The sequence below is a fragment of the Pinus tabuliformis genome, chromosome J (genome assembly GCF_031772625.1).
Source record: "Pinus tabuliformis cultivar Carrire ecotype Pingquan chromosome J, CPIR1, whole genome shotgun sequence".
In the NCBI taxonomy this organism is placed as follows: domain Eukaryota; kingdom Viridiplantae; phylum Streptophyta; class Pinopsida; order Pinales; family Pinaceae; genus Pinus; species Pinus tabuliformis.
The window spans coordinates 1,370,885,349-1,370,907,596 of NC_142295.1; the positions used below are offsets into that span (position 1 = coordinate 1,370,885,349).

General features: G+C 38.3%; 2 protein-coding genes across 2 annotated transcripts in view; both read right to left on the minus strand.

The window, feature by feature from the left end:
• Positions 1-22,248, minus strand: part of LOC149232468 (uncharacterized) — a 314,347-nt gene that overhangs the window by 241,311 nt on the left and 50,788 nt on the right.
• LOC149232469 (uncharacterized) lies at positions 17,833-19,394 on the minus strand. Its single transcript, XM_089376491.1, has 2 exons — positions 18,781-19,394; positions 17,833-18,620 (listed from the first exon to the last, which is right to left on the minus strand). The coding sequence occupies exons 1-2, from the start codon at positions 19,337-19,339 to the stop codon at positions 17,980-17,982; spliced, it is 1,200 nt and encodes a 399-aa protein (XP_089232617.1). The 5' UTR covers positions 19,340-19,394; the 3' UTR covers positions 17,833-17,979.

Below are 22,248 nucleotides of genomic sequence, written 5' to 3' on the forward strand. Positions count from 1 at the left end.
AGAAGCAAAGGATCTAGATACCCTCAAAATGGATGAACTCCATGGAATTCTCACTGCCTATGAAATGAGGAAAGGTGGCCCAAGCTCCAAAGATGCAGCATTCAAGGCCTCAAAGTCAAAGAAGGGGAAAGAAAGGAATGACTGTAGTGATGAGTCAAATGTGGAATCCGAATTGGCTCAATTTGTACGAAGACTGAAGAACGGATCTAAGCTTAAAGGCAAGTACCCCCTTATCTGTTTTAAATGTGGAAAAATAGGTCATTATGCAGGAAAATGTACTCATAAACATGACAGTGATGATGAAGGAAATTCTAAAAGAATGGCACACAAAAAGAAAGGGTTCAATAAGAAGAACTTCTTCTCTAAGCAAGATGAGTCTGATGAGGATGAGTTTATGGTCATCAAAAAGAAATCAGATGAGGAAAGTGACCATGATGAAAGCCAAGAAACATTATTCATGGCACTCGCAGATGATGATGACTCAGGGCTGGAAGGAAATGTAGATGAACTGTTAATAAGCGCCATTGAAGAAAATGAGAAACTACGGAACAAAATCATTTCTCTCAAAGTGGAAAACGAGGAAACAAGAAGGAGAGAAGATCTCTTGGAAGCAAAGCTTAAAGAAAAAGAAGAGACTTGTGAAGAACGTGAGGCCGAAATAGTGTCTCTAAGAAAGGAGTTGGAGCAAATTAAAAAGGGCTGTAAAAGCTCTCAAATACTTGAGACTATTCTGAAAAATCAAAAACCTCAACATGACAAGTCTGGAATAGGTTTCAAAGGAGAATCCTCAAGCACTAAGAATAGTGCAAAAAGCTATGTCGATGCACTTTCCTGCAATCCAAAAGAAGAAAAAGTATGTTATCAAAAGTCCATCCCAGATCCAAAGAATGAAGAGAGAATTATTCCAAAGAAGAACATGGAGTCGAATCATGGACACTACAACAAATACAAACCTGTACTCCACCAAGGGCCCATCGCAAATCCAAAGAATGAGGGAGGAGTAATTCCCAGGAAGGAAATCGACTCAAACCGTGGCTGCTTCAATAGGTACAAAACCATCTTTCTTGGACACTGTTTTCACTGTAAAAACTTCGGTCGGCAAGCCAAACATTGCGTGGCTCGCCAGAGTAAAACGCCAAAGCTAAAGGACCAAATAATCAATTCATATGCCCCCAAAAGGCAAGGACAAATCAAAACCTTCAACTCATTTGATCCCTTGACCAAATTTGATTTGATTTGCTCTTTCTGCTACAATAATGGACAATATGAACAAAACTGCCCACTCAAAGGAAGAAAGACGAGTAGTAAGAACTCCCGCATGGATAAATGTGGCCTAGCTCTATATGCTCAAAATAATGGAAACCATTGGTTTGTGCATAGTGGGTGCTCCAGACACATGACAGGAGACAAAAGGAAGTTTGTCTCACTGAGCAAAAAGGAAGGGAATGTGCCCTTTGGAAGCGGATCTGGCAGAATTGCAGGAAAAGGAACTGTTACTCTGATCAATGGAAAAGGAAAAGCTCAAGATGCTCTGCTAGTTGACGGACTCAAACACAACCTCCTGAGTGTCAACCAAATCTGTGATCAAGGACATAAGGTTGTCTTCAGCACCAAAGGTTGTGAAATAAGGAACTCTGCCTCAGGGAAACTTGTGGCAAAAGGGGTGAGCACACCAGACAACATTTACATTCTAGACAAGATTCAAGAAAATAAATGTTACCTGAGTCAGACAGATGAAAGTTGGTTGTGGCACAAGCGACTTTGACATACAAGCTTCGAAAATCTGATCAATATCAGCAAGATCAAAGTTGTACGAGACATCCCAAGGTTGTTCAAACCAAATCAAGGAGTATGTGGTCCATGTCAACATGGAAAGCAAACCAGAACCAGCCACAAGACAAAGGATCTCTCTACATCGAAGCCCTTGGAGATCATCCATGCTGATGTGTGTGGGCCAACTAGAAATCAGGCACTCCAAGGAGAAAGGTACTTTGTGTTATTTGTTGATGACTATACTAGAATGATGTGGATATATTTTATAAAGGATAAATCTGAAACTTTTGTGTTTTAAGAATCTAAAAGCCCTTATAGAAAATGAAAAAGATTCAAAAATTAAGTGCCTCAAAACAGATAGAGGCGGAGAATTCACATCAAACGAGTTTAGTGTGTTCTGTAATATTCATGGAATTAAAAGGGAATTCTCTACTGCCAGAACACCTCAGCAAAATGGGGTAGTTGAAAGAAGAAACCGAACAGTCCAAGAAATGGCAAGAACAATGTTATTGTCAGCAAACTTGCAGCCTAAATTCTGGAGAGAAGCAGTAGGGACAACTGTCTATACTTTGAATCGAACTCAGTTAAGACCAAATTGTGAAAAAGCTCCTTATGAGTTATGGAAAGGAAGACCTGCTTCAGTGAAGTACTTCAAGTTCTTTGGAAGCAAGTGCTTCATAAAAATCAATGATGGTTCACCAGGAAAGTTTGATTCTCCGGTTGATGAAGGGATATTTCTTGGATACTCTACACGGAGCAAGGCTTACAAGTGCTACAATTATCGACTAAAGAAAATAGTGGAAAGCATTGATGCAAAGGTTGATGAAGATCTTCCAGAAAAGGAAATTGAAGAACATGAAGATGACTTTCTCATTGAAGAAGAAATAGATGAGGAAGAAGAAGAAGAGGAAAGAGAACCACCTCATACCCCTTCAAAGATGAAGTATGTCCAAAGATATCATCCAGAAGAGCAGATTATTGGCGACAGAGATGAAGGTGTGCAGACTCGAAGAAGGATAACAATTACACCCAAGAGAAAAGTCATTGCCCTTCTATCTATGATAGAACCAGAAACATTTGCAGAAGCAAGGATCCTCATTAGGTAAAAGCCATGGAAGAAGAAATGTCCCAAATTGAGAAGAACAAGACATGGGAGCTGGTACCTCGTCCAAATGACAAAAACATAATAGGAACCAAATGGGTGTTCAAAAACAAAATGAATGAGGAAGGACAGGTTATCAGAAACAAGGCAAGGCTTGTCTGCAAAGGCTATTCACAAATTGAAGGAATTGACTTTGAAGAGACATTTGCACCAGTAGCCCGTATGGAAGCTATCAAGATGTTCTTGGCATTTGCTTGCTCAAAAGGATTCAAAATCTATCAAATGGACGTGAAATCAGCATTTCTAAATGGGGAACTCAAGGAGGAAGTCTACATGGAGCAGACAGAAGGGTTTGATCTAACAGCAAGAAAGGACTTAGTCTGTAAGTTGAAAAAGGCTTTATATGGGTTGAAACAAGCTCCTAGAGCTTGGTATGCAAGATTGGATCACTATCTACAACAACAAGGCTTCAGAAAGGGAGTGGCTGGAAGTAATCTATACATAAAGGCAGATGAAGGTAAGTTACTAGTTACTCTTGTTTATGTCGATGATCTTATTTTTGCTAGTAATAATGATGAAATGAGCCATGAATTTTCTCAAAACATGTCAAAAGAGTTTGAGATGTCAATGATAGAAGAATTGTCTCACTTCCTTGGACTTCAAGTATCTCAAACTAGAGCAGGATTGTGTATATATCAAACCAAATATCTAAAAGACATGCTCAAAAAATATGGAATGGAGAACTGTGCACCCATGAGCACACCTATGACCACAAACTGCAAATTGAGCAAAGATGATGACTCCCCTCTAGTAGATGCAACTCATTACAGGTCAATGATTGGAGCCCTTCTATACTTAACAACTACAAGACCAGACATAATGCAGGCAGTAGGAATGGTGGGAAGATTTCAATCTGCTCCCAAACAATCCCATTTATTAGCTGTAAAAAGAATTCTCAGATATCTGAAAGGAACTTCTAATTTCGGTCTTCGGTACCCAAAGAGCTCAACATTGACTGTAACTGCATACACTGATGCTGATTGGGCTGGAAATATAGATGATCGGAAAAGTACTAGTGGAAATGCGTTCTTCTTAGGAAACTGTTTCGTATCCTAGCTCAACAAAAAACAGTCATCCATATCATTATCCACAGCCGAAGCCGAGTATATTGTTGTAGCAGACTGTTGTACTCAGATACTATGGATGAAGGAAGCTCTAAAAGATGTCGACATATGTACAGATCAACCAATTACCGTCTATTGTGACAACACAAGTGCTATCAGTCTCAGCAAAAATCTAGTGATGCACTCAAGAACCAAACACATACCAATCAAGTATCATTTCCTCCGTGAGCAAGTAGCTGAACAAAACATCGTCCTGGAATATATCAGTACTAAGGAGCAGATAGCTGATATTTTCACAAAACCTCTTCCTAAAGAAGCATTCGACATCTGCGTCAAAAGATGGGGGTTATTTCTTTATCATCACTCAAGTTCATTCATAAAGATGTAGTAGGACAGGGGGAGTCTGTATGCATTCCTTTGCCATTGATGTCAAAGGGGGAGAGCAGAAGAATATTGCTATCAATAACAAAGGGGGAGATTTTTGGACACAGATTGTCATTGATGTCAATATGGCAATATTCAAGGAGCATACGGAGCCAAGAGGAGCCAAGAGGAGCAGAACTCAGATATATATGTGTGTGTGTGTGTGTGCGCATGCATTTAAACAGTGTTCGGGGACCATATATGCCAAAGTACAGGAGCAAACAGAGCTAACAGAGGACGCAGACAGCCATCGAAGCAACAGAGGAACAAGCAGAGCTATAAGGAAGCAGACAGAGCTATCAGAGGAGCAATGGGTGCATTTATATTATCGGGAGCTATCGGGCCACAAAAGAATTATATGCATGCAGATACAGGCGGAGGAGCATATATCATACATATGTATTTTTAACATTATCGGAGGCGCAGACTTGTATATATATATATATATATAGATAGATATATACATACATTTACGCTATCGGGCCCGTAAAACCCATGAATGCATGTTTTTACACTATCGGCGGACAGAAAGCCCATATACATAGGCTTAACACTATCGGGAAGCGGAAAAGGCAGCAAGACTAAGTATAGGCAAATACACTATCGGGTCCAGAAAACGGACTTGAAAATATATGCACGGGAGTTTTGGGATCCTATCGGGTCCGGCACCTCATATCGCATCGACATGTCGGGATTATATATCGCAAGTGGTTAAGGCCCTGCCACACTAAAACCTCTGATTGCGATAAAGTATGTGGACCCGCCACGATAGTGTAATATGACTTAATGCATTATCGCGTCCGTCGCTATATCGCAAGCCGTAAAGCCTTGCCACATGAAAGCGCCGATTGCGATAAGGCTGCGGACCCGACGGGCATATTAACTATGGTTTAATACCATATCGCATCCGCCCATCGCAATGCTACATAGAGGGTTGTCCGACTACAAGCGCCGATTGTGATAAAGCATGTGGACCCAATTAAACATTATAACATGGCTTAATATAATATCGCGTCCAGTGGAGGATCGGCCATCGGCCATCGGCGATGCCATGGTCTTGATGTATAAAGGACCTCCGGAAGTCTAAAGCGCCGATTGCGATATGGACCGGACCCGATACAGGAATAGGTGCAATTGTAATATTTCCTCAAGTCCGCCTTTTAGTCTGTTTGACTGTTTTTCTCATATTCTCTGTGTAATGGAATTTTTGGCTTGTGTGGGGTGTTTTAAGCCGAAAGGCTTACGATGGTTGTTCCGATGGTTCAGAAGGCTGAACGTCAGTTGAAAGGGGTGAATCATGGCGATTATGATTGCGACCGGGACAAAACATCTCTGTTTAACTGAAAGAACTCTGTGTATGCCCGCAATCATTGCCTAAAGGAGCATTGTTACGGTAAACCGGGAAGATGTGTTCTCTGTGGATCGTTTGGACCTGTATAATGAATTTACGTGTCCCCAGAAAGTCAGTAAACTTGCACAACGCAGAGGAAGCCGCAATGACCGAGGAGGAAGCCTAAGAGGCGGTGTAAGAGGAAATGAATGGACAGAGGCATGGGAATGAATAAAACAGTAAAAACAGAGAACTATGGTTGTTGTTGTTGTGGTGAAGAACTAGAGTGTGAGGTAGCAGAAGGAGCAAAGGCAGTAGAGGCAGCAAAAGCAGCAGAGGCAGGAGAGTAGGAGTGAAGGAGAACCTCAACTGAATAGAGATTAGCAGCATACCACTTTATACCGAGGTTGGGTTGGAGCCCAAGAGGTTGGAGCCTCAGAAATGAACAGGACTGAAGTCCTTAGGGGTAGGTGCTCCTAAGTGCAGAACCACTGCAAAACAAAGCTGGTGCTCTGGAAATTGGAGCCTCACTGAAGTCCAAGTTGGAGCTTCGCAACTAATCACAATCATATATATTCTTATATTGTATTTATTTAATTGCATTGTGTTGTGTTTAATAAAAGCATTAATTCTAGTTGTTGATTTATGTGTTCTATACACACACACACACACACACATATATATATGATTTTGGAAATAACTAGAACCATTAAAAAGAAACACTAATTCACCCCCCCAGTATTTCCAACAGAATTTCCACAACCTTGGGTCTAGGTTAGAGTCTTAAAATCACTGACTCTACCAAACCAAGAATCTCAACAATAACTACTTTGCACAGTGGAAAATATAAAGCAATAAATCACATATGCACAAGTATACACAATTTTTAACAAAATTGTACAATAATGTACAACCCAATCTTCGTTATATTAAACCAAATCTGAATAATACAACAGTCTATGGTATACAAGATACAATGAACAAGTTCATTGCAGTTGCTATGTCGTATCTTGTCTTGTCGGTCCTTCGCTCCCGTACTGCTCACTAGCTGCCCCTTAGTCCTTCAAAGGACAACACATCGAGACTCCAGGAGGGCTGCCACCTAACACTGCTACAAGTCACTTCTGTAACATGTACATGGGCTGATCAATCTGCTCTCTAGGCTAGCCACTTCCCTAACTCCAAACTGTTAGGCTAGCAATCACCTTTGTCCATCAAGGTACTACGCTTCAACATTGTTGACCCTACCGCCTACACCTACCTACAACTTAGTGAGAAAAGCTTTCAACCCCACAAGGTGTGGTTGGTGGCAAGGAACTCAGAGAAGGGGTTGTCGAACGAATCCCAACTCTCTCCATTTGAACTATCTCCTAGGTTAGCTAAGGGGGGTAGTCCCTAATGAAAAGTTAAGTTAAAAAAGGATGTGAGTTTCTAGGAGAATTGTTAGAGTTAAATAGATTACCCTTTAAGATTTTTAAGCAAAAAACTAATATGAGCAATACCATCATAAGATAAGCATGAAATACATAAACAACCAGTGCCTTCCAAGTATTTGCTCTTTAAGAAATGAAAATGTATTTTGTTTAAAATGAAGTGAAATGCTTTCAAATGGAAAATCAAAATAACCTTGAAAAGTGAAACACTAAATTGTTAGCACAAAATATTATAAATGCTTTCAAGTTGAATAAGTGTATAAATCAAAGCATGGAAACTATCTTGCTCAAAAGGATACAAAAATAACTCAAATGTTAGAGCAAAATGACAACATGCAATTAAGTTTGCAAACCAAAATAATAGTACTTGATAGTGAAATCAACCATTCATGACAATATGTAATTAAACCCAAAGATAAGCCAATTTCCAAGTACAAGAAAATTAAAACTTATTGCAAAATTTAAAGGGATTACAATGCTTGCATCCAAAGTGTCTCTTGAAATAAGATTTGAATTTGAGATTTTAAACCATCAGGATAGCAAGAAATTTAAGAACTATGCAAAAAAGGCAAGTGTGATGGAATGTTGTTCTTGGTTTAAATTATTAATTTAGTGCTAAGACAAAGTTACAATTGAACTCTCGTCCTCAGTGCTCATCTTCGCCCAAATATTTGGATCTCACGATGAGGAGTCAATAGAGGTAGAGGGTCCCTAAAAGTTTCAACCAACTGAAGTTGGAACTAAGTTTTAATGATGCTTGGGGCATGTAAATAAATTAACCAAACAATGAAAATTAACTTCTACTTGAAATGTACTTGCTTCACATGAAATAAAATGTTACTTTATGGAGAAAAAAATTGTCCAAATACTTGATGCATGTAAAATGTGCTTAATGGTGAAGCATAAGTAAACTTGGAACTATGTTCAAACCAAATAAGATCAAGTAAAAAGTGTTTGCATGCAAAAAATATGAACTTGTTATGGATTTAAAACATGTAGTAAGTTAAAATAAAGTGCATGCAAAATGAGTGTGATGCATGTTGTGTTAATTTCTCAATTAGATGATATGCATGCAAAATGAAATAAACCAACAAAGTCAAACTGCCAAGTCTCTCCCAAAGTTGGAGAGATAAGTATACCAATGGGTAAAACCCACGCTCCCAAAATCAGAAATTTTATTAGTTCTTACAAGGAAGAAAAGACAATGAAGTCTTCTCTTAAATCCAAGGAAAGTCTTAACAAATTGGAATCAAACCATAGACTTTTCCTCGCTGAAGATTTCTGCAATTTGAGGCCCACAAAGGCTCAACAAAATGCATGTTTTCCAAAGCAAAAAAGAGAAGATAAGCCTCCTCTATGGCCACGACCAAGAGAGAGCAAAAGATGGCCAAAATGAACTCAACCTTCCTCAAGAAGAACATGGCCTTATCCAAGATGAATCTGGCCTAAAGGTCGAAGTAATCACTAAAACTAAGCCCCAAAGTCCTACATGCAAACTTGTAAGTAATTTTCCGATAATGACTCCCGCAAGTAGCTGCAAGAGAACAAATTTAAAAAAAAAACCTACAACAACAAATGTTAGCTCAAGATAACTACAAAGTATGTTACAGAAATAATCTACAAAAGTCTAGGCCAAAGAGTATGAGCAAGTTTTCCTCTTTGACTAGCCATGACTTAGCTCTTTGAAATAGCCAGATTGATAAATGAAGTACAACACGTAAACAATAAATTTTTACAAGTTCAATATTTTGATGCAAGAAATAAAAGCTTTAAGAAACTTGAAAGAATCTCTGCAAGACACAAATAAGATATAGATAAAACTTTGGAATTCAAAACATGTGGGTTCTCCTTGAATATTTTTCAAGAATGGATTGATTCTTTCGAAAATTTCCCCTCACGCTTGAAAAGCTTGACCAAATAATGATTCATCTACAAAACTTCACCATAAATCATTTAATCAACATGAAATTAAATAAGTGCAGTGAAAATAATTCCTAGAGATACATCTATTATCCACTAGAAGATTTCTTTTCCTGAAGCAAATAATTAATTCTTATGCTAATATGAGATAGTTGTATACTAACATAACTTGAAACAAGCATAAAAGAAATAATGACATGAGGAAATAATTAGAAACATAACAACAAGCCAAGAATTTACCACACATGCAAAGAGAAGAACACCATCACGCTTTACCCCAAAGGCTATTGTATTATATTGCAAGTAGTGAATACAATCCTGCAAAGTCTCCTCAAACACAATAGCTCGTATCACATGATCAATATGAGAGCATATAGCCTCATTATATAGAGAGTTGGGATCAAATCCCAAGGAAGAATCCATGTGAGAACTGAACTTGAAGCAAATCCCAAGGAAGGATAAGTAGAGTTCGATGTGGAGAAGATAGAGACATCAAAGCAAAATCAAATTCCATATGTGCACATCAAAGAAAATCGAATTCCAATATGGCATAGTAAACTCATCCATGAGTGAATCCAAGTACCATGATAACTCCAGTGAACAAATGTAAACTAGAACCAAGTCATGCCACATATGTAGATGATCCCCAGATATCTCTACGTGATTCCTCCATAAATTGCGGGATTCCATCCATGAACAACTCATAGTCCTCTGGAGTGGGAGTGCTAAGAGTAGAAGAACCTGAGATAACTGTGAGATGAGCCCCCTCCTAATCTTTAGTGCAAATATACCATGGAATATTCCTTCAGTGCATGAGTTCCTCTAATAAATTTGATTTTCCACATGTGCAACTGTTGCTTTATCTCTGGGAAATTCGATTCTATGAAATAATGGCGTATTTATGATGAAGTGTGCTCAGTCATCTTCCACATATCCATTGACTCAACTCTTTGATTTAGGATAATTTTCAAGTCATTTCCACGTCATTTTGTCACATTGAATAATTTATTTCTCTCTATTTTATTTAATTCTAACCTAATTAAATGCCACAATTTCCACTAAACTTAGGAAATGTGGGTTTTGAGGATCCAAAACACATTATTAACCCCTCAAAGTGTGTCATAGTAGAAAGTTGGGGATGAGAGGTGTAATTTTGATTGCTCATACCCCATACAACTTCTTTAGACTACACTTATAACAATTTAAATACAGTTTTATTTGCAATCTTTGACCTGCGGGGCTAACCAAATTCCACGAAATTTTTTGTGTAATCTAATATGGTAATATACATCGACTCTAAACACTAAGATGTGTTAGGGGTTCAACCTTCAAACGTCACCCCGACTTTGGGGTAAAAAATGAGTGAAAAAACCCAGAAAATTATCTGCCTCTGAAAAAAATGGATAATTAACCAGATAAAAAAAACACTCCAAGGTGTACTCGTTTACTGATCGAGTCCCAACATCCTAGGCCTGTTACAGACTCAAAACTCATCATTACTAGTATCACTTATTACAATTCCCCATAGGGTGTGGAATCTAGGTACAAGAAAGATGATGAGAAGATAGAAGTAGAGTTAAAAAACTCTGTTGACTGATGATATCTGATGGTACAAGTGTTCTCTGAATCATCCTTGGGCATGGAGTCTTCATATAATCATTAGGTTCCACTCCAATGGTCAACATTTGGCTCCATATGGGAATGTCTGCTAGATACAAAGTGATAGTGTGCAAGAACCTGGAATATGCATCCACCGACAAAAGACATATATCAGCAGTATCCATTCAAAATATCATCAAATGGAATAAAGTACAAAAACAAAGAAATGGAAATTTATTCTAAGAGCATAAATGACAATTTATTCATGAAATGAAACTAATTAAATAAAAATGACATGGGATAAGGTTAGAAATATGATACAAAAAGATGCCCCGTGGCATCAAATATTTTCCTTGTAGAACAATTTGAGCAGTTGGTCGTTCACAGGTAACTGGAGTGGTTTTCCATCCAAAGTGCTCAAATGGTAGGAATTTTGTCTAGCTACTTCCCTGATAATGTATGGTCCAAGCCACAAACTGTCAAACTTACCATAATTACCTGGCTTTTCATTCCTGCGATCCCATAGCAAAACCATATCATTGTTAGAAAACATTCTATTCCTAGATGATTTGCCAAAATTTCTTTTTACCTTTGATTTTTACAACAATGCTCAAAGGCTCTTCTTTTGGTTTCATCCAATTCTACAATTTGGTCAATCCTACATTGCACAGCATCTTTATCAGATGTAAAACTTTGTAGCGATTGGTAAGCTGGTAGCCTTAAATGCACAGGAATGGTAACATCCAAACCATAAACTAACTCAAAGGGACTCTTCCCAGTTGAACTCTTCTTTGTTATCCTATCAGCCCACAAAGCATATTTAATTTTACTATCCCATGCCCGCTTGTTATCCCCTACTATCTTCTTGATTATGGTTATCAAATTCTTATTACTAGACTCTGCTAAGCCATTACCCTGAGGATAGTAGTTTGATGAATGGGATAAAACAATGTCATACTTAAAGCAAAACGATGAGAATTCAGCAGAGCTAAAAGCCTTGGCATTGTCGGTGGTAATCTTGGCAAGGACACCAAAACGAGTGATAATCCTATCTTCAAGAAAATCTATCACTACTTTTTCGGTGGCGTGTTTTGTAGGGATGGCCTCTACCCATTTAGTAAAATAATCAATGTCAATTATAATCCATGAGTAGCCATTACTCGAATTTTCATTAAATTTCCTTATAAAATCTAGCCCCCAATGTTGAAAGGGAGCCTCCACGACCACAGGCAGAAAAGGCAAAGAGGCTAACATTTGCTTCCCAGTGAATAGTTGACATGCTTGGCAACCTCTAACATACTTGTGCACATCAGCAAAAATATAAGGCCAAAAATAACCAGCTCTTAAGATTTTGTGGGTATTAGTCTTAGCAGCATAATGCCCTCCACAAAATCTTGAATGAAACTCGGATAGAAGCTTTTTGGCTTCAACTTCATCAACACACCGAAGTATTACCCCCTCCGGATTTCTCCAACCGAGACCATCCTTCATAATGCAATACTTAGTTTCACTAAGCCTTAATGCTCTTCTCTTGTGGCCAACTAAATGGTTAGGCCATGATAAATTTTGCAAATAATAAATAATGTCTTTATACCATTCAAGTTGACCTAATATTTGAAGTTCTGATGAAGCTAATTCCAAATCATTTTGACAAATCATTCCTATCGCTTTCTCATTTCCTTCAATCAAGATTTTGGCCAATCCCTGATCTTTCACAAGCTTGGTAGGTCTAATATCCAAATCATACTCTTGAATCTTCTAGACCCACCTAGCTCGAGTTTCTCAGAAATTAGCGCGGACTAAAATATCATTTACAGCAAAGTGGGGAACAAATGCAATTATCCTAGAATACCCCACATAAACTCTGAATTGTTTAAGAGACTTGACTAAAGCATAAGCTTGCTTCTCCATGGTGATATACTTCAACTCAGACCCTTGAAGGGACCTACTCATAAAAGCAATAGGTTGCTCATGCCCTTCATTATTCTTTTGAAGCAACACCCCCGCAATAGTATCTTCAGATGCAAAATAGAAAATCAAAAATTCCTTTGAATAATCAAGGCTCACTAGAACAGGTGCTTTGACAATAGAATCCTTTATATCCTGAAAACCTTTTCTACCCTCATTTCCCCAAACAAACTTAAACATCTTTCTTTAAGAGGGTTTGTATGGGTTTGGCAATCTCAACATAATTTGGAATGAAATTCTATGAAAATTAATCTTTCCTAAGAAGGATTGAAGGGTTTTAATATTATGAGACAAAGGAATTTTTTGAATAGCCTCAACTCTTTCAGGGTCAATCTTGATCCCATCCTTTGAAATGATGTGACCAAGCAACTTCCCTTCAGTCACTCCAAAAATAGATTTAGTAGGTTTTAAGAATATTCCATACTCTCTACACCTATCACAAAGTTGCCTTAGGTGGCCTATATGAGAAATTCCAGTTTTAGATAAAAACAATTAAATCATCTTGATAGATCTCAATAGATTTCCCAATTAGACCCTTAAAGGCATAGTCCATAGCCCTTTGAAAAGTTGCTCCAAGATTCGTTAATCCAAAAGGCATCCTCGAATATTCAAAAGTGCCCCATGGTGTGGTGAATGTTGTCTTTTGTCTATCCTCCTTCTTCACCAAGACTGGTTGTATCCTGGAAATCCATCTAACAAAGACATCATTCCAGATCCTATTACCCTTTGTAATAATGTTTTCATATTAGGTAAAGGGTAATTATCTTTTTTACAAGCTAAATTAAGATTTCAAAAATCTACACATAGCCTGATTGATCCATTCTTCTTCCTTACAATAACCAAGTTTGAACACCATGTGGAATGCCTAGTGTGAGCAATAATACCAACTTGAAGCATCTTTTGCAATTCTTTTTGCACCAAGGGAGCTAACTTAGGATTGATTTGCCTAAGCTTCTGCCTAAAGGGTTTGGCATTTTCATCTTTAAGAGGGATAGTATGTTCCATAACATCTTCGCTATAACCTTTCAACTCATCATATGAAAAAGCCAAAACATCTCTATATTCATGAAGTAAATTTATCAATTTTTTCCTTTCTTGCTCATTGGTGCCCTTGCCTATTTTAATTATCTTTGGATCATGAGGGGTACCAATATTCACTTCAATGAATTCCCCTAGGTCAATTTTCTTATCATCTTTTCTCTTTGATGCATTATGTCTGTCAAACACTTGCTCCAAGGCTACACGTTCCCTAGGAGTGGGATTTGTCACCACATTACACTCCTCATAATCGCATCCTTCCTCTTTGTAGCCAGCCGTAAATTCATAAAATTCTTCCATGTTATTTAAAAAACGAACCACTTGGATTTCATCATTAAAGATTTGCCAATGCTCTAGATTATCAGGAACTGATGGCCTAAAGATAATCTCCATCTTAATTTTATCATCCATCAAGTTCTCTCCACGCTGTAATGTAGATGCAGCAACAACCAGATGATCAGCTTGTTTATTTCCTTCCCTAGGAATTGCTTGAAGGTCTAATGCATCAAAATATTCCATATTATCCCAAACAGCATTCGATACTTCTTTAATCTATCATTCTTGCATGCAAATTGATTCTAAGTTTGAAGAATGACTAGATCAGAATCCCCCTTGATACTAAGCAACTTTATCCTCGAGTCTTTTGCCAACTCAAGACCCAACAATAGAGCCTCATACTCTGCTACATTGTTGGTTGCATCGAATTCCAATCTATAGGCAAACTTGAATATGTGACCAAGCGGGGATGTAAGGACAATTCCAGCACCCTTACCATACCTAGAATGGGCACCATCAAAATTCATGTGCCAAACTCTATCTTTCTTACAATCTACCTCCTTCTCTAAAGGAGGAAAAGAATTAGCCAGGATAGCATAGTTTCCCAAGTTATTAGATTCATACACAATTTCATTATGAGGCTCCTTGGGATTTTCTCTATGAAACTTTCTCTCCAATTCCCTATCCAATCTAACCATGATGCCCTCACTATTAAGGATGGTAGCATAACTTAAATCCATTTGCAAACTACCCCCAATATCAGCGCCCCACTTTCTAGACAATAACATCCCCCAAGCATCAGGCACATCAATCACCACAATATCCATAGTAATCATAATGTCAAGATGTACAGCTAAGTGGACTTGAAAATCTTTTATTAAACCACAAACTTCAATGATCTTTGAATCCATTGCACAAATGTTGTGGTAGGGTCTAGAAATCCTCAAATTTAACTGATTCATGACTTTCTTAGTCATGACACAAGATGATGCCCCAGAGTCAAACATACAATTGTATAAAAACATTCCATTGACCAACGTAGTGATGAAAAAAGGTTGGTGGTCTCTGTTATCTCTACACATATCACTACTTTGCAGAGTGATAGGGGCATCCTCATATCTATCCTTAGAAAAATTAGACATTTCTTTTCCATTGGGAGCATCAATGGCTTTCAACAATTTATATCTTTGGGAGGGAATCTTCATGATTTCAATGACAGGAACTAAAATCTTAGCATTATTAATCCATCCTCCCAAGTCAATATTCAACTTCAATGTGGGTGGAGTGAGAGTTTTACTATGATTTCTATCTTAATTATTTCCCCTTTCCTTATCCTTGGCTATCTCTAAAATCTGAGTTGATGAAGGCTTCTCTCCATATAACTCAGTGATCCTATCCAAATCTTCAAAATTATTTATACTATAGGAGGATGGAGACTTTTTATCTACCTTTTGACTACTCTCCATAACTCCCATCCAATTTTCCAAGGGCAAATGATGCTCTTTTCCAACTACATTGATTTGCTCACTTGCTCCCACCATATCTCCTTCTAAGATCCTTCTTGCATAAGGACAAGTGGGTTCATCATGTATGTCATCACAAGGTTTACAATAAGGCATGGTATCATCAACTACGTTTGTAGACTCAAGTGGATTAGGTGGCCTATCATCGTTGGGAGGTCCTCTCTTTTGCCATCTATCATTTCCTCTCTTTGGGAATCTCCCACCTTGATTTCTTTCCATGGCCACTAATCGATTTTGGATAGCATTCATTTGACTGGTGTGATTTGCCTCCATACTCTTGATGAGTTGGGTTAACTCCTTAACAGGATCATGTGTAGTCTCTTCTTTGGCCTTGCCTTTGGAATCAATCGGTTTCAATAGCCCTCTAGTGAATCCAGGAAGTTCAGACTTTCCTGATTGCTTTCTAGCCTTTTCCATTTTTAAGGCTTCAGTTTGAGCTACACCTAAATTCACAGGCTCCTTCCTCCTCAACTCATAAGCAGTGTCAACACCAAAAGCATCCAGATATGAGCATAAAAGAAATTCATCAGGAGGTTTAACAGTAGCAGGCATGCTTTTTACTAATCCATTGAATCTCTTGTTAAACTCCTTCAAGGTTTCATTCTCATTTTTCTTCATATTGCTAATGGCGTTGATCAAATGCCTATTTTCCTTATTCTCTGCAAACTTATCTAAAAATGCAATTAGAATGGCTTGTAAAGAGTTATATGAGTTAGCAGGTTGCTCAGTGAGCTAATCAAGAGCATCCTCTTCTAAAGATAAAACAAAAAGTCTCATCTTCACATCCTCATAATTAGCAGTGTTACACCATTTAAAGATACAAACATTAAAGTTATTCACATGTGATGTAGCAATAATGTCATTGTTACCTTGAAAGGAAGGCAACTTTTCAATAGCCTTGTCAGGGATATTGTGAGGATAGCCATTTACGTTAGTGAAATCACAAGGAACAAAAAGATCATTCATGATGTTAGGCTCTACTTGTTCTTGAAAAAGCAAATGAATATCAGAAATAGCCTCTTGCCCACGACTAGAAAGAGCTCTACTATGAGAAAGTCTATTCAACCTCTCTCTAAAAACCCTTTCAAGATCAGGAGAGGGGCTAACTAGACTACTTGAATTTCTCCTAGTAGAGACTGTTGCAAAATTTGGATTGAGTAGAGTCGCCACTTGAGCAAGAATCTAAATATAAAGTTCAAAAATGTTAAAACCAAAAGGTTAATCGATTTCCCAAGTACAAGAAAGCTTGTCCCTGACAACGACGCCAAAAGATGTTGACCCTACCGCCTACACCTACCTACAAGTTAGTGAGAAAAGCCTTCAATCCCACAAGGTGTGGTTGGTGGCAGGAAAATTAGAGAAGGGGTTGTCAAACTAATCCCAACTCTCTTCTTTTGAGCTATCTCCTAAGTTAGCTAAGGGGGGTGGTCCCTAATGAAAAGTTAAGTTAAAAAAGGATGTGAGTTTCTAGGAGAATTGTTAGAGTTAAATAGATTATCTTTTTAAGATTTATAAGAAAAAAATTAATATGAGCAATAACCATCATAAGGTAAGCATGAAATACATAAACAACCAGTGCCCTCCAAGTATTTTCTCTTTAAGAAATGAAATTGTATTTTGCTTAAAACGAAGTGAAATGCTTTCAAATGGAAAATCAAAATAACCCTAAAAAGTGAAACACTAAATTGTTAGCACAAGATATTATAAATGCTTTCAAGATGAATAATTCTACAAATCAAAGCATGGAAACTATCTTGCTCAAAAGGATACAAAAATAACTCAAATGTTAGACCAAGATGACAACATGCAATTAAGTTTGCAAGCCAAAATAATAGTACTTGAAAGTGAAATCAACCATTCATGACAATATGCAATTAAAACCAAAAATAAGCCAATTTCCAAATACAAGAAAATTAAAACTTATTGCAAAATTTAAGGGGATTACAATGCTTTCATCCAAAGTGTATCTTGAAATAAGATTTGAATTTGAGACTTTAAACCATCAGGATAGCAAGAAATTTAAGAACTTTGCAAACAAATCAAATGTGATGGAATGTTGTTCTTGGTTTATTTTATTAATTTAGTGCTAAGCAATGTTTTACAACTCGGACTCGGACTCGACTCGAGGATCGACTCGGACTCGGACTCGGACTCGGTAATGACTCGGCCGGCTCGATTTCAATGACTCGGTCGTTGTAAAAAATACATTAAATATTTATTTTTTTTATAAAAAAACATAATTTTAAATATTTTAAACATAATTTTAAAGATTTTCATTCAAGTTTCCAAACACACAACATTATAATATACATGGAAGACAACATATGATCAAAGTAGGCTCATGAACCAATCCATTATATCAAAATGGTACGGTGTACCCAATGGCAATAGTAAATACATAGTCAACTGTAGTCTGTCATACATGATCAAAGACTCAAGAGTCAAAACAAAATACAAATAACCAAGGAGGCTAGTCGCTACTGCCAGAGGAGCCAAGATCATCTCGACCAATCTCTGGATCATCATCATCAGAGTCAGACAAGGGGCCCCATGGCTCCTCCTCATCATCATCGTCTCCAACTGCAACTGTAGAAGTGGTGCCAGTACCACTAGGCTGTGCAGCAGATGCAAGCTGAGATAGAGTACAAATGCGGCTGCGCTTCTGTCGTGGCTGAGCAGAGGAAGCACCTACAACTGGAGTCCTACTAGCTGGCTGTGAGACTGAGGCTGGTGGATTGGGATCTGCATTCAACTGAACACGCTGCAGTGGATCTCCAACATCAATTTCATCAAGATCCTCATCAGGATCAAACTCTGGTAGACGACTCTCCACTACCCAATCAGATGTTGGATCAATGTCTTCCAACACAATGGGATCTGAATCAGGTCTTTTGTTCAGCAATTGGTTCCGTCTGAGCCGAAGGTTGTATTGGACAAAAACTAGATCATTCAACCGTTTTTGCTCCAAACGGTTTCTCTTCTTTGTGTGAATCCTCTCAAAGACAGACCAATTGCGCTCACACCCAGATGCACTGCAAGTTTGACTCAAAATACGAATTGCAAACCTTTGCAATTCAGGGCACTGGCCACCAAAGGCCTCCCACCATTGTGCTGCAAAAAACATAGGAGTGTAATGAATTATGAGTTAGATGAAGGCTGAAGCTCAACAAAATTACAAATTATATCTAACTTTCAAATTATAAATGATTTAACAAACTTTAATAAAAAAAGTAAAACCATTAAGAAATTGAAAATTGAAATTTTTGTTTACCTGGCTCATCTGCTTCTCTTGCAATCTTTGCTAGGTTCTTCCCAAAGGTACCTGTTGCATTGCTGAAGGATGTGACCTGCTGATGTATCAGCAGCTGATCAGACTCCGATGGGACCATGCGCTCAATGCAATCAACCAGTCCATCTCTGACCTCCCCCCTCAAAGCTCCTGACTCCTTAGCTTTATAATGATACCGTGGGTTCAAAAAATACCCAGCTGCATGTATAGGGCGATGGAGTTGATTGTTCCATCTTTCATCAATGATTGCCCAAATGGGCCCATACTTTGCCACTCTATCCTTGTATGCTGTCTTTATTTGCTCCTTTGCTTGATCCATAGCCTCATAAATGAAGCCCATAGCCAACCTTTCCCCATCCACCAACCGCAACACCTTAACTAGTGGCTCAGCAAGCTTCACAATCTCTGCTGCCTTTCTCCAAAAAGTTTCATCATGGACTTTCCTTTTCAATTCTCTGCCTTCTGGTTTGTTAGACCAACTGCTTTGATTCCATTCATCACTGGAAAACATCTTTTGCAAGTTTCTATGTTGGGAAAGCATAGATTGCAATGTCAAAAAATGTGTAGCAAATCTAGTGATGGCAGGCCTAATGATATCCTTGCCTCCAATGTGTTTCCTCATGAGACTCAAAACCAGTGTATGATTGTAGATAGATTTTGTTATGCTTTTGGCATTATCTACAGTGTTTCTGACCCAATCTAATTTTCCAATATCCTCAAGCATGAGGTCTATGCAATGTGCAGCGCATGGGGTCCAAAAGATGGTCTTGTGTTTTTCCTCTAACAGTCTACCAGCAAGAACATAGTTAGAGGCATTGTCTGTGATGATTTGAACAACATTAGCCACCCCCACACCCTCAATAACCTCATCCAATAGCTGAAACAACAAGTGGCCATCTTTTACCTTATCAGATGCATCAACTGATTTTAAAAACATGGTTCCCTGTGGGCAGAAGGCAAGAAAGTTTATGATGGTACGGTTTCTTTGATCAGTCCATCCATCTGACATGATGGTACACCCTGTTCTTGCCCATGATTCCTTGAAATCTTGCAAATACTCATTAATTGATTGAATTTCTTTCTGCAAACGAAACCCCCTTAGCTCTTGCATAGTAGGGCCTTTGAAGCCTTTTCCAGCAGCATGTATGGCCTCAAACATAGGCTCATAATATGGTGAACGAGCAGCATTAAAGGGGATATCAGCATCATACCACCATCTAGCTATGTAGTCACAAGCAGTCTCCCTCAATTCTTTCTTCCAATGGTCATCTAAAGTGGGCTGAGCAAGACCTTTACTAATACTAACTTCAGGACCATGTGCATCTGATGGAGAGGAGCCTGAGTGAGTGAAAAAACTTTTGATAGTCCCATCACCCTTCATTCTACCCTTTCCCTTATCTTGAACAGAAGCAAAAGAGGGAGGAACATAACGGAAAGGGTTTGATGCATCAGTTTGAGGGATAGAGGAAGAACCCTCAAACTCATAGTGGGGGTTGGCAGCCATCATTCTTTGTATCTCCCTCTTCCTCCCAATTTCAGCCTGTATCTCTTTTTGCCTAGTCTTTTCTTCTTTAAATTTTTCAAAGCTTTCCAACAAATTCTTTCTAATCTCCCCAATTTGATCAGATTTACATGCAGTAATATTGCCTTTAATCCCTGCCAAGTGTTGTTTCAGCCTATTAATCCCCCCAGGACCTTCCTTAATTTTCCTATGGCAAAACTTGCAACACATCTGATTATCAACCATTTCAACATATGCCCAAGCAGGATCTTTTGCTCTAGGTGCCATTTTTTGACTAGGAAAACAATCTGAAAATGAAAAAAAAAAAAAAAATTGATTCAATGTTCATTTATTTGACAAAAAACACTCTCTAAGCTTTCTTGATATGCAACTAAAATTTACTAAGCAAAAACAGATTTGTAAGGGTGGAAAAAAATACCTCCAGGCACAAACTGCCTCCTCAAGCTTGCTCCAAAAATCAGCTCCTCAATGCTGCTCCAAATGGCTGCCCAAGAAGCTCCTCACTCCAGCTACAATGCTCCTCCAAAACTCCTCACTGCTGCTCCAAAACAAGCTCAAGAACTGCTCAGTAACTCTCAAAGAAGACTCTCACTCAAATGCATAAGACTGCTGTGAGTGAAATGAGAGCATTTGGCTGTCTTAAATAGAGTTTGGGAGGGGGAAATGGACCCCAAAAGCATTAAACAAATCACAATAACCCTTTAGAATCCACAAACCCTAACTAACTTTACCAAAAATCAGCAAAAAATTGATTTTTTTTATTACAAAACGCTGCCCAGCCGTCTTTCTATGACTCGGCCGAGTCAATACGGGACCCGGCCGGGTTGACCGAGTCAGCTATGACTCGGCCGAGTCATTGGCTGACTCGGCTGAGTCATAGCTGACTCGGCCAGCCGAACCGGGTCATGGGCCGGGTCAAAAAAATTTGCATTGAAACGGATTGAAACGGCCGTTTCCGTTTCGGTTCGGCCGTTTCGTAAAACACTGGTGCTAAGGCATAGTTACAATTGAACTCTAGTCCTCAGATCTCATTCTCGCCTAAATATTTGGATCTCACAATGAGGAGTCAATAGAGATAGAGGGTCCCTAAAAGTTTATTCAACCAACTTAAGTTGGAGGTAAGTTTTAGTGATGCTTCGGGCATGCAAATAAATTAACCAAACAATGAGAATTAACTTCTACTTGAAATGTACTTTGCTTCACATGAAATAAAATGTTACTTTATGGAAAAAAATTGTCCGAATACTTGATGCATGTAAATGTGCTTAATGGTGAAGCATAAGTAAACTTGGAACTATGTTCAAGCCAAATAAGATCAAGTAAAAATTGTTTGCATGCAAAAAATATGAACTTGTTATGGTTAAAACATGTAGTAAGTTAAAATAAAGTGCATGCAAAATGAGTGCGATGCATGTTGTGTTAATTTCTCAATTAGATGATATGCATGCAAAATGAACTAAACCAACAAAGTCAAATCGTCAAGCCTTTCTCAAAGGTGGAGACATAGGGATACCAAAGGGTAAAACCCACGCTCCCAAAATCAGAAATTTTATTAGTTGTTACAAGAAGGAAAAGACAATGAAGTCTTTTCTTAAATCCAAGGAAAGTCTTAACAAATTCGAATCAAACCATAGACTTTTCCTCGCTGAAGATTTCTGCAATTTAAGGCCCACAAAGGCTCAACAAAATGCAGATTTTCCAAAGAAGAAGAGAAGATAAGTCTCCTCTATGGCCATGGCCAAGAGAGAGCAAAAGATGGCCAAAATGAACTCGACCTTCCTCAAGCAGAACACGGACTTATCTAAGATGAATCTGGCCAAAAGGTGGAAGTAATCACTAAATTTGAACCCCAAGGTCTAGCGTGCAAACTTGTAAGTAATTTTCCGATGATGAATCCCGTAAGTAGCTGCAAGAGAACAGGTTATAAA

Bases quoted from the DNA above. Each gene is read 5' to 3' on its own strand.
- LOC149232469 (XM_089376491.1), bottom strand. From the start codon at position 19,339: ATGCTTTCCCAACATAGAAACTTGCAAAAGATGTTTTCCAGTGATGAA. The intron at 18,621-18,780 runs GTAAACAAAAAT...TGTTTTTTGCAG, and splicing joins AAGAGAAGCAGATGAGCCAG to CACAATGGTGGGAGGCCTTT.